General features: G+C 47.2%; 1 protein-coding gene across 1 annotated transcript in view; it reads left to right on the plus strand.

Annotated features, from left to right (window-relative positions):
* The first annotated feature begins 235 nt into the window (after positions 1-235).
* The window catches only part of Fbp2 (fructose-bisphosphatase 2), a 36,594-nt gene continuing 20,111 nt past the window's right edge, over positions 236-16,718 (plus strand). Inside the window, exons 1-3 of the mRNA XM_059262760.1 lie at positions 236-495; positions 4,507-4,669; positions 6,314-6,406. Of these exons, the coding sequence (XP_059118743.1) occupies positions 326-495; positions 4,507-4,669; positions 6,314-6,406 (426 nt within the window). The 5' untranslated portion in view covers positions 236-325. The remainder of the gene's footprint in view (positions 496-4,506; positions 4,670-6,313; positions 6,407-16,718) is intronic.

Consider the following 16,718-nt stretch of genomic DNA (forward strand, 5'->3'; position numbering starts at 1 on the left):
CCTCTCACCTGCGGCTGATCGTGGCTTCTTGGGATCTTCAAAAACAGGAGCTCAAGTAGAGAATGAGGCAGCCCTTCCCAGCAGCGCTGTTCTATTTACAGCCTGCTTATTGCGCCTTGGCAGCTGCCACCCTCAGGGAGGCTAGGGAGGTTTCCTTGAGGGCTTGCCCAGCTATCTGAGTCACATGGGCTGGGGCCGTTTTCCCTTGGGGCCTGGCCCAGACAGCAAGGCCATCTCTTCAGCGTGCAGGCGGTGAGGCTGCTGCCCCAAGAAAGCAAGGGTTCCTGTAAGGAGGAAAAGAGGCTCTGAGGTCTCACCTGCCACAATGACGGACAGAAGCCCTTTTGAGACAGACATGCTCACCCTGACCCGCTACGTTATGGAAAAAGGGCGACAGGCCAAAGGGACCGGGGAGCTCACACAGCTGCTCAACTCGATGTTGACTGCCATCAAAGCCATCTCCTCGGCTGTGCGCAAGGCGGGCCTGGCTAACCTGTGAGTCCTGGAGAGCGTGTACAGGCACATTTGCCCAGAGCCCTAGGCCCAGGTCAGAGTGTGGGAGCCACCGGTGCTTGCGGTAGAACCCAGGTCCAAAGCTGACTTGCCTTTTGTGCCCTAAGGATACTGCATTTAAGTCCTTTGTGTCTGCTTTGATAAGACAGACTTTGGCATATTTTGCCAGAAAAGGGAAAAAAAAAAAACGCTTAGTGGCAAGCTATGGAGAGAAGTGAGATTTTTTCCCCCCCGTTACCACTGACTGTAATGGTAACACAGTGGTTTATTGCCTCAAAACCTATATTGAATTCTCATGACTTATATTTGCACCAACAGATTCTTACTGGGACTTTAAAATGTGTTTGATGCTATTTTCGTATATAAGGGTTTGGTTGTCACGACTTCTGCCAGTAGGGTGGGGGTAGAAATCACCAGAACACAGATTTACGGGACCCTGCCGGTTATGGAAGGAACCTGTTCTCTTCATCTTCACGTGGTGTGTGGGAATTTGGACATGCTGGGCTGGGGCAGGCAGAGCAGAGTGCCTTCGATTGGTTCTCTTTTGCAGAATGAGGCTGCATTCATGCTGGAGCTGCTGGTGGCCATAGCCAGGGGTCTGGTTTTAAACCACGATGAAAAGAAATCATCTTCCTTTAGACTTCCATTTTGATTGCAGTTATTCCAGTGAAGCCCCCCTTGGAAGGTGAATGGACCTACATGTTTTGGGAGGGTGGGGTGGGAAAAACCCCAAAAGGAGAGCCAACAAATTCCACCCATTTGAATATTTATTCTTAACAGTGTGGTACCTTTAACCCCAAACTGTGACAGCATTCATATCATAAATGCAGTCATAAAACCGTTAAAGAGCTTATTATATGAGTGTCAAGGACTAGTAGTGGGATCCACATTGAAGATGCTTGTCTGCTTCTCTTGCCCATGGATTCGATAAACGGTATTATTATCTCATTTGGCAGAATGGCCAAGCTCTGCCTTTAAGAACACTATTCCAGAATGTGAGGTGCCTACATGTGTGACGATCACCCTGAGTGACATTAGATAGCATCTTTGCCTCTCCTGTGTCCCAACTCTGCTATAATTAGGGTGGTTGCCTATGACCAGTCAGGACTTTTGCCCACACTTTTACCTTTCTTCTGTGCAGGCCTCTCAGCCTCTCAGCTCCACAGCTGCTGTCTTGGGAGAGCTCTCATATATCTGCTACAAACTGCTTCTCAGTGATTCCCTGTGCGACCAAGGGGTCTTAGGGACTAGATAATTAAGTGGTTTATTTAACTTAGTTTTCCTTACCTTGTGGCTGTGAACAATGGTTTATTCTTGCTAAGACCTCCCTGTTTGTGAACTGGGGAGGTACTAACTGCTCCAATTCACAGGGTTGTAGTAAGGGTTAGTAAGTTATTGTGATGACAGTTCTGACAGTGCAAGGCCTGTGATAAATACTCAAGAAATGCCTCTACTTAACTAACATGGTTCCAAGACCAGACTGGAAGAAATTTGAACCCCGGGCTATGTGAGATTGACCACTAGGTGGCAGTCACCACCCTAGAAATGGTGTCAGACTGGGCCCTAGGCCCCTGGATCTGCTCCTCCAGAGAGAGACAGTAGCCACAGCTGATGAGACAGGGCTGCAGGTGTCCTGGCACTGTCCCGGCACTGTCCCATGCAGGTGTGTTTAGCCTTTTGGCATTATGACAGCACACTGTGGTTTACAGATGTGTTGGGCTACATTCATAGCTATCCTGGGATGCACGTGGCCTATGGGCTGCAGGCTGGACATTTGCCCAGCTCTTCATGCTTCAGCAGCAGCTGCCTCAAGACTCATTATTACACACGAGGCTGTGATCCTGATGCAAAATAACTCAATTTTATTGTTCCTGTTGTTATTGGCTTGAATGCTTCTGTTTTAAACCAAGAGGTAACAGCCTCTCACCAGGGTTTTTTCCCAAGGCTCATCATACCATACATCAAATTCTGGATGGGAGTGAAGTGGGAGGGGAGGCTGTCAGTTAGGAAGGAGAGGGGATACATTTGCCACAGTCAGAGTCCATCAGCGGTTCTCAACTTAAGCCACCTGCTCACATCATCTGAGGATTTCTTTAACAAATAAGTGAAATTAAAATAGAGAGAGAGGTAAGTGGCTTTTGTGCCATCCTTCCTCCATTGCGCAGCAAACACTTATTGTGCACAGACTATGGAAATGCAGATAGCAAGATGTGGCTCTTGTCCTTAGCAGGTAGATGATACAGATGGAAGTCTCCCACAATCAGTCTGTGCCTCACCATGAAGGTACCACAGAGGTGTGCCTGGTGTATAGACAGGACATGGAGGGTTCTTAAGGTGCTTAGGAAGGTAAATAGAAAGCATCACACTTTGGGGATGGCAGGAGCAGAGAGGTAAAGAGAGGAACGGCTACCTGGGGTGGAACCGGTCAGATGAAGCAGGGTGTCTATGCTGGTGGAACTGGAGCAGCCCAGGCAGGATTTGACAGTCTCACTGCTGGAATGGGAGGTGAGACACCGAGGCTGTTCTAACAAGATGGTCTTACACGTCTGACATCCATATAAGTACCTGGCTCTGAGTGTGGGTTAGTTAGCTCCCCTGTTGTAATAAATACCAGGATCAAAAGCAACTTGGAGGAGGAAAGAGTTTATCTTATCTTACAGCATGCAGCCTAACAGCAAGAGAAGTCAGAACAGAAACTCACAGCAGGAACCTTATGGCAGGAACTGAAGCAGAAACCAGAGAGGAAAGCTGTTTACTGGCTTGCTCTTCATGGCTTGCTCAGCCACTTTTTTTTTTTTTTTTTTTTTTGGTGTGTGTGTGTGTGTGTGTGTGTGTGTGTAGAATCCAGCACCACCACCTGTTCATGGGTGACACCACACACAGTTGGCTGGGCCCTCCCACATCAGTCAATAATAAAGAAAATGCCTAATGGACATTTCCACAGGCCAATCTCATCAAGGCAATCCCTCAATTGAAGTTCCTTCTTCCTAGGTGCTTCTGGTTTGTTTCAAATTGACAAAATTAAAGTAACATAGAGTAAGGTGAGATTGAGGCTATTGGGAACACCCTGAAGGGTTGAGGCATGAGAAGGGGATGGCTGTATATTACTGTTCTAAAGCTCAAGCCTCTGTGGGTGCCTAAAGCTGAAGCTTGATGTTCCATAGTTGAAAGGCTATGGCACCCTTAGTTATCATGATGTGTCTGATTTTAGGAGCTCTCCCATCCTCTCTAGCTGCAAGTGCCAAGCAGGGGTCTGCATTTTAGTGAGGCTGAATCTGGTCAATCTCCCTGACAGACCAAGGAACTATGACAATGTCCCCAAGGTGTAAAGGAAGTAATGTTGATTGCCACTTTGAGTCATAGCACACTCCCTATATATTTATAATTTGGAGATGGCAGAGGCATGAAAGGAGGGTAGGTGTGGTGGTATTGTGTTCCCCAAAATATTGTGCACCCTAATAAATTTATCTGGGGTCAGAGAACAGACAGCCACTAGATACAAAGGCTAGAAAATGGTGGCATTCATGCCTTTAATCCTAGCACTCCAGAGGCAGAAATCCATGTGTTCAAGGATACAGCCAGGCATGGTGACTCATCACGCCTTTAATCCCAGGGAGTGGTGGTAGAAAGCAGAAAGGTATATAAGGCGTGAGGACCAGAAACTAGAAGCATTTGGCTGGTTAAGCATTTGGCTGGTTAAGCTTTCAGACTTCGAGCAGCAGTTCAGCTGAGAGCCATTAGGATGAGGACACAGAAGCTTCCAGTCTGAGGAAACAAGACCAGCTGAGAAGTTGGCCAGGTGAGGTAGCTGTGGCTTGTTCTGTCTCTCTGACCATCCAGCATTTCACCCCAATAACTTGCCTCGGGTTTGATTTTATTAATAAGACCATCTAAGATTCATGCTACAGGTAGGTGTGCTGTTGGTTTGGGCTCTGGAAGTTCTTTACTGGAGTTAAGACTCCTTCAATGACTTAATCCATCCTGTCTTCTTAGGTATGGAATTGCAGGAAGTGTGAATGTGACAGGAGACGAGGTGAAGAAACTGGACGTGCTATCCAATTCCCTGGTCATCAACATGCTTCAGTCCTCCTACAGCACCTGTGTCCTAGTCTCGGAAGAGAATAAAGAGGCAGTTATCACAGCCAAGGAGAAGAGGGTGCGTCCAGGGTGGGCTGCAGTGCCCCGCTTCATCAGTAGATGGTGCTACTGGGCTGAGAGACAGGCTATCTTGCTTAGTCTTTTTCTGGGATTTTCTTCTATTTTAGGACGTTTGTTTTCTGGAAACAGAGTTTCTCAGTTCTTTAGTTGGAAATCTTACGTGGTCTCATGTCCTTTGGGGTATACGCCATCTAGTGCATCATTAAACAGGCCTTAGCATCTTTGTCTTCTTTTTGGGAAGAGCTACACAATGCATTCGGATTCAGTCCTTCACTATTTCTTATCTATGGCCGTCATTACACATGTCCTCAAGAGGTCTGTGATTCCTCCACGGAGGTGGATCTTCCCATGCATGACAAAACAGACCAATTCAGGGAACAGTTCATGATGATCCTGTGCTCTTGGCAGTTAGCCAGTGCATCAGAAAGGTTTACATCCACTGAATTCACAACAATTTATTAAAGAGTGAAGTTTTCTAGTGACCAAAAATTAGCAAACATTCAATCACAGTATCATTCAGGTTAATTTTTGTCAACATGACCCAAACTAGGGTCACCTGGGAAGAGGGAGCCACATTTGAGGTACTACCTCCATCAGATTGGCTCATGGGCAAGTCTGGACATTTTCTTTATTTATTGTTGATGTGAGAGGTGGGCGATGGTGGGCGATGGTGCCATCTCTGGGAAGGTGGTCCCGGATTGTATAGGAAGGTAGGCTGAGCATGCCATAAGGACTGCAAGCCAGTAAGGAGCATTCCTCTATGTTTCTGCTTCAGTTGCTAACTTGGGCTCCTGCCTGGGCTTCCTTTGATAATGGATTGTGACCTTGGAGGTGTAAGTTAAAATAAACTCTTTCCTCCAAAAGCTGGTTTGGGCTAGAGTGTTTTATCATAGCAAAAGAGAAGCAAAAATTACTGTGTTCTGTGCTGACCTACTGGTCCTTGTCATACACATTGGGAATTGGGCAGCAGAGGGGATGGGGTGGGTGGGTCAGTGGGTGTAATTTCTTTGTAATTGGAAGAAGGACTGAAAAGATAGAGTAAAGCCAAATTTATTAAGCCCTTTACCTCTGTTTGTCACAACCCACATCACATATGTTGTCTTCAGCTTTAAATTTCAACTGATATGGCTCTCACCCCTCCCCACCATGATCTATCACTCCTGCATATTAGTTCCTGAATGTATTCTAACCTACTTTGTTTACCAGGAACAATCGACGATCTGCCTGCCTGGCATTCTTCTGCCAAGTTCTCTATGTGTGTGCTTTCCTTAATCCCAGCCAGGTCTACATCAGACGTTAGTTTTGCTTACTTTCTGTCAACTCACCTACTTAAGTTATCTACGCAGCACTTGCCACACCTTATTGCATGTTTGCCATGTATTGTGCTTTTGAGCTTGAACATTGGTTCACCCACTTGAGCCTTGCAGTAAATGACCCCAATTTTTTTTTCCAGCACACACCAGACACATAACAGACTCCTGCTGAGCTGTGCCCATGAGAAACGGCTTTTGAGGACACAGAAATGCAGGCCCATGGGTCTAAATCTCTTGATAGTGTAAATACCAGTCACATGTGGTTCTAATATAGAGCAGGTGTGGCCATGGGCAGGTGTGCTGACTGGGTGTTTTTCTCTGTGATTTAGGGGAAATATGTGGTTTGCTTTGATCCACTGGATGGATCTTCAAACATTGACTGCCTGGCCTCCATTGGAACTATATTTGCAATCTACAGAAAGGTGAGTAGACAAGCTAACATCTTTCCAGATAGCTCCCAGACTGACAACTGAGCCTGGAGGTCTATCTTTTTCTCCACTCACTAGACACAACACTATAGACAACTCCAGAAACATAATAAACCCCTGCCTTGGGTTCTCCATTGGGAATCTCCATCTACCTTTTTCTAGAATCCCCTAGGAGGGCAAAATGGTAGGACTCCCATGGGATCTTGTTTTGATTGTCTGGATGGACCAGAGATGCCAGGCACTGCACAGACTGAATATTCTTTATCCAAAATACAGGGACCAGAAGTATTAGGGTTTCAGATTTTGGATTTTTGCAAATACATAGTGAGTTGTTTTTAGGGATGAAGACAAAACTCATTATTGTTTTTGTTACACTCCTTGTACCCATGTATGTAACTTTATACAATATATGTTTTACTGTATCTGCGATTTGGCTCTGGCTCACAACACCAGGACAAGTGTAGAATTTGCCTTGCATGGCCTCATGTTAGCACTTAAAAAGCTTCAGATTTTAGAGGATCTTATTTCTTTTTCTCTTTTTTAAAATTTTATATGCATTGGTGTTTTGCTTAAATGTATGTCTGTGTGATGGTGTCGGGTTCTATGGAACTGGAACTACAGATGGTTGTGAGCTACTATGTGGATGCTGGAAATTGAACCCGGGTCCTCTGTAAGATCAGTGTTCTTAACCACTGAGTCATCTCTCCAGCCCCTTATTTATTTATTTATTTATTTATTTATTTATTTATTTATTTATTTATTTATTTACTTACTTACTTACTTACTTATTTTTATTTTTTTTTTATTTTTTTTAATTTTTATTTTGCAATACAATTCAGTTCTACATATCAGCCACAGATTCCCTTGTTCTCCCCCCTCCCGCCCCCCCTCACCTTCCCCCCAGCCCGCCCCCCATTCCAATCTCCTCCAGGGCAAAGCCTTCCCCACAGACTGAGATCAACCTGGTGGACTCAGTCCAGGTAGGTCCAGTCCCCTCTTCCCATGCTGAGCCAAGGGACCCTGCATAGGCCCCAGGTTTCAAACAGCCAACTCATGCAATGAGCACAGGACCCGGTCCCACTGCCTGGATGCCTCCCAAACAGATCAGGCCAATCAACTGTCTCACCCACTCAGAGGGCCTGATCCAGTTGGTGACCCCTCAGCCATTGGTTCATATTTCATGTGTTTCCGTTTGTTTGGCTATTTGTCTCTGTGCTTTATCCGACCTTGGTCTCAACAATTCTCTCTCATATAAACCCTCCTCATTCTCGCTAATTGGACTCCCAGAGATCCACCTGGGGCCTAGTCATGGATCTCTGCCTCCAGATCCATCAGTAGTTGGATGAGGTTTCTAGCACGACAATTAGGGTGTTTGGCCATCCCATCACCAGAGTAGGTCAGTTCGGATTGTCTCTCGACCATTGCCAGCAGTCTGTTGTGGGGGTATCTTTGTGGATTTCTGTGGGCCTCTCTAGCACTTTGTTTCTTCCTATTCTCATGTGGTCTTCATTTACCATGGTCTCCTATTCCTTGTTCTCCCTCTCTGTTTTTGATCCAGCTGGGATCTCCCACTCACCCAAGCTCTCTTTCCCTCGACCCTCGCCCTTCACTACCCCCACTCCTGTCCAGGCTGTTCATGTAGATCTCATTCCATTTCTCTGTCGTTGGGCGATCCCTGTGTCTTTCTTGGGGTCCTGTTTTCCAGGTAGCCTGCCTGGTGATGTGAGTAGCAGTCCAGTCATCCTTGTTCCACATCTAGTATCCTGTTATGAGTGAGTACATACCATGTTTGTCTTTCTGAGTCTGGGATACCTCACTCAGGATGATTTTTTCTAGATCCATCCATTTGTCTGCAAACCTCATGATGTCATTGTTTTTCTCTGCTGAGTAGTATTCCATTGTGTATATGTACCACATTTTGTTTATCCATTCTTCAGTTGAAGGGCATCTAGGTTGTTTCCATGTTCTGGCTATTACAAACAACGCTGATATGAACATAGCTGAACAAGTGCTCTTGTGGTGTGGTTGAGCATTCCTTGGGTATATGCCCAAGAGTGGTATAGCTGGATCTTGGGGGAGATGGTTTCCCAATTTTCTAAGAAATCGCCATATTGATTTCCAAAGTGGTTGTACAAGCTTGCATTCCCACCAGCAGTGGAGGAGAGTTCCCCTAGCTCCACATCCTCTCCAGCATAAGGTGTCTTCAGTGTTTTTGATCTTAGCCATTCTGACAGGCGTAAGGTGGTATCTCAGAGTTGTTTTGATTTGCATTTCCCTGATGATTAGGGATGTTGAGCAATTCCTTAAATGTCTTTCAGCCATTTGAGTTTCCTCTGTTGAGAATTCTCTGTTTAGTTCTATAGCCCATTTCTTAATTGGACTGTTGGGCATTTTGATGTCTAATTTCTTGAGTTCCTTATATATTCTGGATATCAGTCCTCTGTCAGATGTGGGATTGGTGAAGATCTTTTCCCATTCTGTAGGCTGTCGCTTTGCTTTGTTGACCGTATCCTTTGCCCTACAAAAGCTTCTCAGTTTCAAGAGGTCCCATTGATTGATTGTTTCTCTCAGTGTCTGTGCTACTGGTGTTCTATTTAGAAAGTGGTCTCCTATGCCAATGTGTTCAAGACTACTTCCTACTTTCTCTTCTAGCAGGTTCAGAGTAGCTGGATTTATGTTGAGGTCCTTGATCCACTTGGACTTAAGTTTTGTGCACGGTGATAGATATGGATCTATTTGCAGCCTTCTACATGTTGATATCCAGTTTTGCCAGCACCATTTGTTGAAGATGCTTTCTTTTTTCCATTGTGCACTTTTGGCTTCTTTGTCAAAAATTATTTGTTCATAGGTGTGCGGATTAATGTCAGGGTCTTCAATTCGATTCCATTGGTCCACATGTCGGTTTTTATGCCAGTACCAAGCTGTTTTTATTACTGTAGCTCTATAGTACAGCTTGAAGTCAGGGATCGTGATGCCTCCAGAGGTTGTTTTATTGTACAGGATTCTTTTGGCTATCCTGGGTTTTTTGTTTTTCCATATGAAGTTGAGTATTATTCTTTCCAGGTCTGTGAAGAATTGTGTTGGTATTTTGATGGGGATTGCATTGAATCTGTAGATTGCTTTTGGTAAGATTGCCATTTTTACTATGTTAGTTCTGCCTATCCATGAGCATGGGAGATCTTTCCATTTTCTGACATCTTCTTCAATTTCTTTTTTCAGGGACTTAAAGTTCTTGTCATATAGGTCCTTCACTTGCTTGGTTAGTATTACCCCAAGGTATTTTATGTCATTTGTGGCTATAGTAAAGGGTGATGTATCTCTGATTTCCTTCTCCGCTTTTTTGTCCATTGTATATAGGAGGGCTACTGATTTTTTGGAGTTGATCTTGTATCCTGCTATGTTGCTGAAGGTGTTTATAAGCTGTATCAGTTCCTTGGTGGAATCTTTGGGGTTGCTCAAGTATACTATCATGTCATCTGCAAATAGGGAAAGCTTGACTTCTTCCTTTCCAATTTGTATCCCCTTAATCTCCTTATGTTGTCTTATTGCTCTGGCTAGAACTTCAAGTACTATATTGAATAAGTATGGGGAGAGCGGACAGCCTTGCCTCGTTCCTGATTTTAGTGGAATTGCTTTGAGTTTCTCTCCATTTAATTTGATGTTGGCTGTTGGCTTGCTGTAAATTGCCTTTATTATGTTTAGGTATGTTCCCTGTATTCCTGATCGCTCCAAGACCTTTATCATGAAGGGGTGTTGGATTTTGTCAAATGCCTTTTCAGCATCTAGTGAGATGATCATGTGGTTTTTTTCTTTGAGTTTGTTTATATGGTGTATCACATTGACAGACTTTCGTATGTTGAACCATCCTTGCATCCCTGGAATGAATCCTACTTGATCATGGTGGATAATTGTTTTGATGTGGTCTTGGAGTCTGTTTGCCAGTATTTTATTGAGTATTTTTGCATCAATGTTCATGAGGGAGATCGGTCTGTAGTTCTCTTTCTTTGTTGTATCCTTGTTTGGTTTGGGAATCAGGGTAATTGTAGCCTCATAGAAGGAGTTTGGTAATGTTCCTTCTGTTTCTATTGTATGGAACAATTTAGAGAGTATTGGTATTAACTCTTCTTTGAAGATCTGGTAGAATTCTGCACTGAAACCATCTGGTCCTGGGCTTTTTTTGGTTGGGAGACTTTTAATGACTGTTTCTATTTCGTTAGGGGTTATTGGACTATTTAAATAGTTTATCTGGTCTTGATTTAATTTAGGTATGTGGTACCTATCCAGAAAATTATCCATTTCTTTTAGGTTTTCCAGTTTTGTGGAATAGAGGTTTTTGAAGTATGACCTGATGATTCTCTGGATTTCCTCAATGTCTGTTGTTATGTCCCCCTTTTCATTTCTGATTTTGTTGATTTGGATGCTCTCTCTCTGTCTTTTGGTTAGTTTGGATAAGGGCTTGTCTATCTTGTTGATTTTCTCAAAGAACCAACTCTTTGTTTCATTAATTTTTTGTATTGTTCTCTTTGTTTCTATTTTATTGATTTCAGCTCTCACTTTGATAATTTCCTGGCATCTATTTTTCCTGGGAGACTTTGCTTCTTCCTGTTCTAGAACTTTCAGGTGTGCTGTTAAGTCACTAGTGTGAGATTTCTCCAGCTTATTTATGTGGGCGTTTAGTGCTATGAATTTCCCTCTTAGTACTGCTTTCATAGTGTCCCATAGGTTTGGATATGTGGTGTCTTCATTTTCGTTGATCTCTAGGAAGTCTTTAATTTCTTTCTTTATTTCTTCCTTAACCCATTGGTGATTCAGGTGGGTATTGTTCAGTTTCCATGAGATTGTAGGTTTTCTGTAGTTTTTGTTGTTGTTGAAATCCAACTTTAGACCATGGTGGTCTGATAGAACACAGGAGGTTATTCTAATTGTTTTGTATCTGTTTAGATTTGCTTTGTGACCAAGTATGTGGTCGATTTTAGAGAAGGTTCCATGGGGTGCTGAGAAGAAGGTATATTCTTTTTTGTTAGGATGGAATGTTCTGTAGATGTCGATTAAGTCCATTTGAGTCATGACATCAATTAAGTCCTTTATTTCTCTGTTAAGTTTCGATTTGGGGGATCTGTCCAGTGGTGAAAGTGGGGTGTTGAGGTCTCCCACTATTAATGTGTGGGGTTTTATATGTGATTTAAGCTTTAATAATGTTTCTTTTACATATGTGGGTGCCCTTGTGTTTGGGGCATAAATGTTCAGAATTGAGACTTCATCTTGGTGGATCTTTCCTGTGATGAGTATGTAATGCCCTTCTTGATCTCTTTTGATTGATTTTAGTTTGAAGTCTATTTTGCTGGATATCAGGATGGCTACACCCGCTTGTTTCTTAAGACCGTTTGATTGGAAAGTCTTTTCCCAGCCTTTTATTTTTAGGTAGTGTCTATCTTTGAATTTGAGATGTGTTTCTTGTATGCAGCAGAAAGATGGGTCTTGCTTTCGTATCCATTCTGTAAGCCTATGTCTTTTTATAGGTGAATTAAGTCCATTGATATTGAGGGATATTAATGTCCAGTGATTGTTCATTCCTGTTATTTTTTGGTGGTGATGTGTGTGTACTTTTCTTCGTTGGGGTCTACTGCTGTGGCTTTATCTATTGCCTGTGTTTTCGAGGTTGTATCTGACTTCCTTAGGTTGGAATTTTCCTTCTAGTGCTTTCTGTAGGGCTGGGTTTGTGCATAAATATTGTTTAAATCTGGCTTTGTCATGGAATGTCTTGTTCACTCCATCTATGACGATTGAAAGTTTTGCTGGGTATATTAGTCTAGGCTGACATCCATGGTCTCTTAATGTCTGCATTACATCTGTCCAGGACCTTCTGGCTTTCAAAGTCTCCATTGAGAAATCGGGTGTTATTCTGATAGGTTTGCCTTTATATGTCACTTGGCCTTTTTCCTTTGCTGCTCTTAATATTCTTTCTTTATTCTGTACGTTTAATTGTTTAATTATTATGTGGCGAGGGGACTTTTTTTGGGGGTCTAGTCTGTTTGGTGTTCTATAGGCTTCCTGTATCTTCATAGGCATTTCCTTCTTTAAGTTGGGAAAGTTTTCTTCTATGATCTTGTTGAATATATTTTCTGTGCCCTTGAGTTGGTATTCTTCTCCTTCTTCTACCCCTATTATTCGTAGGTTTGGTCTTTTCATGGTGTCCCAAATTTCTTGGACATTTTGGTTCATGACTTTGTTGACTTTAGTGTTTTCTTTGACTGATGAATCCATTTCTTCTATTGTATCTTCAACGCTAGAGATCCTCTCTTCCATCTCTTGCATTCTGTTGATTATACTTGCATCTGAAGTTCCCAATCGTTTTCTCAGATTTTCTATTTCCAGCATTCCCTCTGTTTGTGTCTTCTTCATTTTTTCTATTTCCCTTTTCAGGTCTTGGACTGTTTCCTTCATTTGTTTCTTTGATTTTTCTCGATTTTCTTTCAGTATTTTATTGTTCTCTTCCAGGACTTTATTGATTTCTTCTAATTTGTTTGCCCTTTCCTCTAGTTGTTTACAGCGTTCTTCACATTTTTTTGTCTTTTCCTCTACACGAGCCTCTAGCTTCTTCATGATGACATTCATAAGGCTATTTTCTTCTGCTTCTTCCAATTTCTGATGTTCAGGTCTAGGTGTTGGAGGAGGGCTAGGGCCTGGTGATGGTGTATTACTATTCATTTTGTTGTATGTGTTTCTGCCTTGACGTCTGCCCATCTCCTTGTGGTTCGTTCCTGGCCTTATTCGCACACTTGGTTCAGAGCTGACAGATTCAGGAAGTCTCTCTCTCTTGTCCAGATGGGAGCTCTCTTGTCCAAATTGGAAGTCCAGGACAGGATGGAAGCTCTTGTTCAGAAGGGAAGTCCGGGGGAGGATGGGTGCTCTCCTCTCTCTCTCTCTCTCTCTCTCTCTCTCTCTCTCTCTCTCTCTCTCTCCTCCAGATGGGAAATCCACGGCAAGATGGGAGCTGGGGGCCAGCCTCTAAGTCTCAAGAAGAGGCTTGGGGCTCAGGCGGATGGGCGTGGGGGCAGGGCGTGGAGACTGCAGGGTCTGCCAGGGGTCTTGGAGAAGGAGATCCTTCCCGGTGGGGCTAGAAGGGCACCTGCCCAGGGACCAGAACCTGGGGCCAAGTTGGGCAGGTCTTCCCTGGAGTTGCTGGTGCCCAGGGATGGGGTCCGGGGCAAGCTAGGGCACTCACCTGTGCTTCAGAAGGGAAGTCCTGGGCAAGATGGGAGCTGGGGGGCCTGGCCTCTAAGTCTCAGGAAGAGGCTTGGGGCTCAGGCGGATGGGCGTGGGGGCAGGGCGTGGAGACTGCAGGGTCTGCCAGGGGTCTTGGAGAAGGGGATCCTTCCCAGTGGGGCTAGAAGGGCACCTGCCCGGGGAGCAGAATCTGGGCCCAAGTTGGGCAGGTCTTCCCCAGAGTGGCTGGTGCCCAGGGATGGGGTCGGGGGCAAGCTAGGGCACTTACCTGTGCTTCAGAAGGGAAGTCCTGGGCAAGATGGGAGCTGGGGGCCGGCCTCTAAGTCTCAGGAAGAGGCTTGGGGCTCAGGCAGATGGGCGTGGGGGCAGGGCATGGAGACTGCAGGGTCTGCCAAGGGTCTTGGAGAAGGGGATCCTTCCCGGTTGTGGTAGAAGGGCACCTGCCCGGGGACCAGAACCTGGGGCCAAGTTGGGCAGGTCTTCCCCGGAGTGGCTGGTGCACAGGGATGGGGTCGGGGGCAAGCTAGGGCACTCACCTGTGCTTCAGAAGGGAAGTCCTGGGCAAGATGGGAGCTGGGGGCCGGCCTCTAAGTCTCAGGAAGAGGCTTGGGGCTCAGGCGGATGGGCGTGGGGGCAGGGCGTGGAGACTGCAGGGTCTGCCAGGGGTCTTGGAGAAGGAGATCCTTCCCGGTGGGGCTAGAAGGGCACCTGCCCAGGGACCAGAACCTGGGGCCAAGTTGGGCAGGTCTTCCCTGGAGTTGCTGGTGCCCAGGGATGGGGTCCGGGGCAAGCTAGGGCACTCACCTGTGCTTCAGAAGGGAAGTCCTGGGCAAGATGGGAGCTGGGGGGCCTGGCCTCTAAGTCTCAGGAAGAGGCTTGGGGCTCAGGCGGATGGGCGTGGGGGCAGGGCGTGGAGACTGCAGGGTCTGCCAGGGGTCTTGGAGAAGGGGATCCTTCCCAGTGGGGCTAGAAGGGCACCTGCCCGGGGAGCAGAACCTGGGCCCAAGTTGGGCAGGTCTTCCCCAGAGTGGCTGGTGCCCAGGGATGGGGTCGGGGGCAAGCTAGGGCACTCACCTGTGCTTCAGAAGGGAAGTCCTGGGCAAGATGGGAGCTGGGGGCCGGCCTCTAAGTCTCAGGAAGAGGCTTGGGGCTCAGGCAGATGGGCGTGGGGGCAGGGCATGGAGACTGCAGGGTCTGCCAAGGGTCTTGGAGAAGGGGATCCTTCCCGGTTGTGGTAGAAGGGCACCTGCCCGGGGACCAGAACCTGGGGCCAAGTTGGGCAGGTCTTCCCCGGAGTGGCTGGTGCACAGGGATGGGGTCGGGGGCAAGCTAGGGCACTCACCTGTGCTTCAGAAGGGAAGTCCTGGGCAAGATGGGAGCTGGGGGCCGGCCTCTAAGTCTCAGGAAGAGGCTTGGGGCTCAGGCGGATGGGCGTGGGGGCAGGGCGTGGAGACTGCAGGGTCTGCCAGGGGTCTTGGAGAAGGAGATCCTTCCCGGTGGGGCTAGAAGGGCACCTGCCCAGGGACCAGAACCTGGGGCCAAGTTGGGCAGGTCTTCCCTGGAGTTGCTGGTGCCCAGGGATGGGGTCCGGGGCAAGCTAGGGCACTCACCTGTGCTTCAGAAGGGAAGTCCTGGGCAAGATGGGAGCTGGGGGGCCTGGCCTCTAAGTCTCAGGAAGAGGCTTGGGGCTCAGGCGGATGGGCGTGGGGGCAGGGCGTGGAGACTGCAGGGTCTGCCAGGGGTCTTGGAGAAGGGGATCCTTCCCAGTGGGGCTAGAAGGGCACCTGCCCGGGGAGCAGAACCTGGGCCCAAGTTGGGCAGGTCTTCCCCAGAGTGGCTGGTGCCCAGGGATGGGGTCGGGGGCAAGCTAGGGCACTCACCTGTGCTTCAGAAGGGAAGTCCTGGGCAAGATGGGAGCTGGGGGCCGGCCTCTAAGTCTCAGGAAGAGGCTTGGGGCTCAGGCAGATGGGCGTGGGGGCAGGGCATGGAGACTGCAGGGTCTGCCAAGGGTCTTGGAGAAGGGGATCCTTCCCGGTTGTGGTAGAAGGGCACCTGCCCGGGGACCAGAACCTGGGGCCAAGTTGGGCAGGTCTTCCCCGGAGTGGCTGGTGCACAGGGATGGGGTCGGGGGCAAGCTAGGGCACTCACCTGTGCTTCAGAAGGGAAGTCCTGGGCAAGATGGGAGCTGGGGGCCGGCCTCTAAGTCTCAGGAAGAGGCTTGGGGCTCAGGCGGATGGGCGTGGGGGCAGGGCGTGGAGACTGCAGGGTCTGCCAGGGGTCTTGGAGAAGGGGATCTTTCCCGGTTGGGGTAGAAGGGCACCTGCCCGGGGACCAGAACCTGGGCCCAAGTTGGGCAGGTCTTCCCCGGAGTGGCTGGTGCCCAGGGATGGGGTCTGGGGCAAGCTAGGGCACTCACCTGTGCTTCAGAAGGGAAGTCCTGGGCAAGATGGGAGCTGGGGGCCGGCCTCTAAGTCTCAGGAAGAGGCTTGGGGCTCAGGCGGATGGGCGTGGGGGCAGGGCGTGGAGACTGCAGGGTCTGCCAAGGGTCTTGGAGAAGGGGATCCTTCCCGGTTGTGGTAGAAGGGCACCTGCCCGGGGACCAGAACCTGGGGCCAAGTTGGGCAGGTCTTCCCCGGAGTGGCTGGTGCCCAGGGATGGGGTCGGGGGCAAGCTAGGGCACTCCTTACTTATTTTTAAACATGATCTTGGTAGGTAGTTCTAGCTGGCCTTGAACTTGCAATTTTCTTGCCTCATGTCCCTGAAGGCTGGGATTAGAGGCACGCACCACCATAAGCAACAGAGTAGGGACACTTAGCTTGCATTAGGTTCTAGGAATATGCATCCTCTACTTCTTTGTGAGTTTCAACACTTACTGTTAGTTTTCTGTTGCTGCTGTGGTAATTTATCACCCTATTGGAGGCTTAAAACACCGGTTGACTATCTGTTACTAAATCAGAGAAGGCTTAGCAGCATTATCTGCTTAGGGCTCATAAACCAGCCAGTTTGATTTCTTTAGTACCTAGAAGCTGGGGTAAGGTGTGGAGAGAATTTGCTTCTGGGTGAGTTAATGAGAGTTTAG

The sequence above is a fragment of the Peromyscus eremicus genome, chromosome 5 (assembly GCF_949786415.1).
Source record: "Peromyscus eremicus chromosome 5, PerEre_H2_v1, whole genome shotgun sequence".
In the NCBI taxonomy this organism is placed as follows: Eukaryota; Metazoa; Chordata; class Mammalia; order Rodentia; family Cricetidae; genus Peromyscus; species Peromyscus eremicus.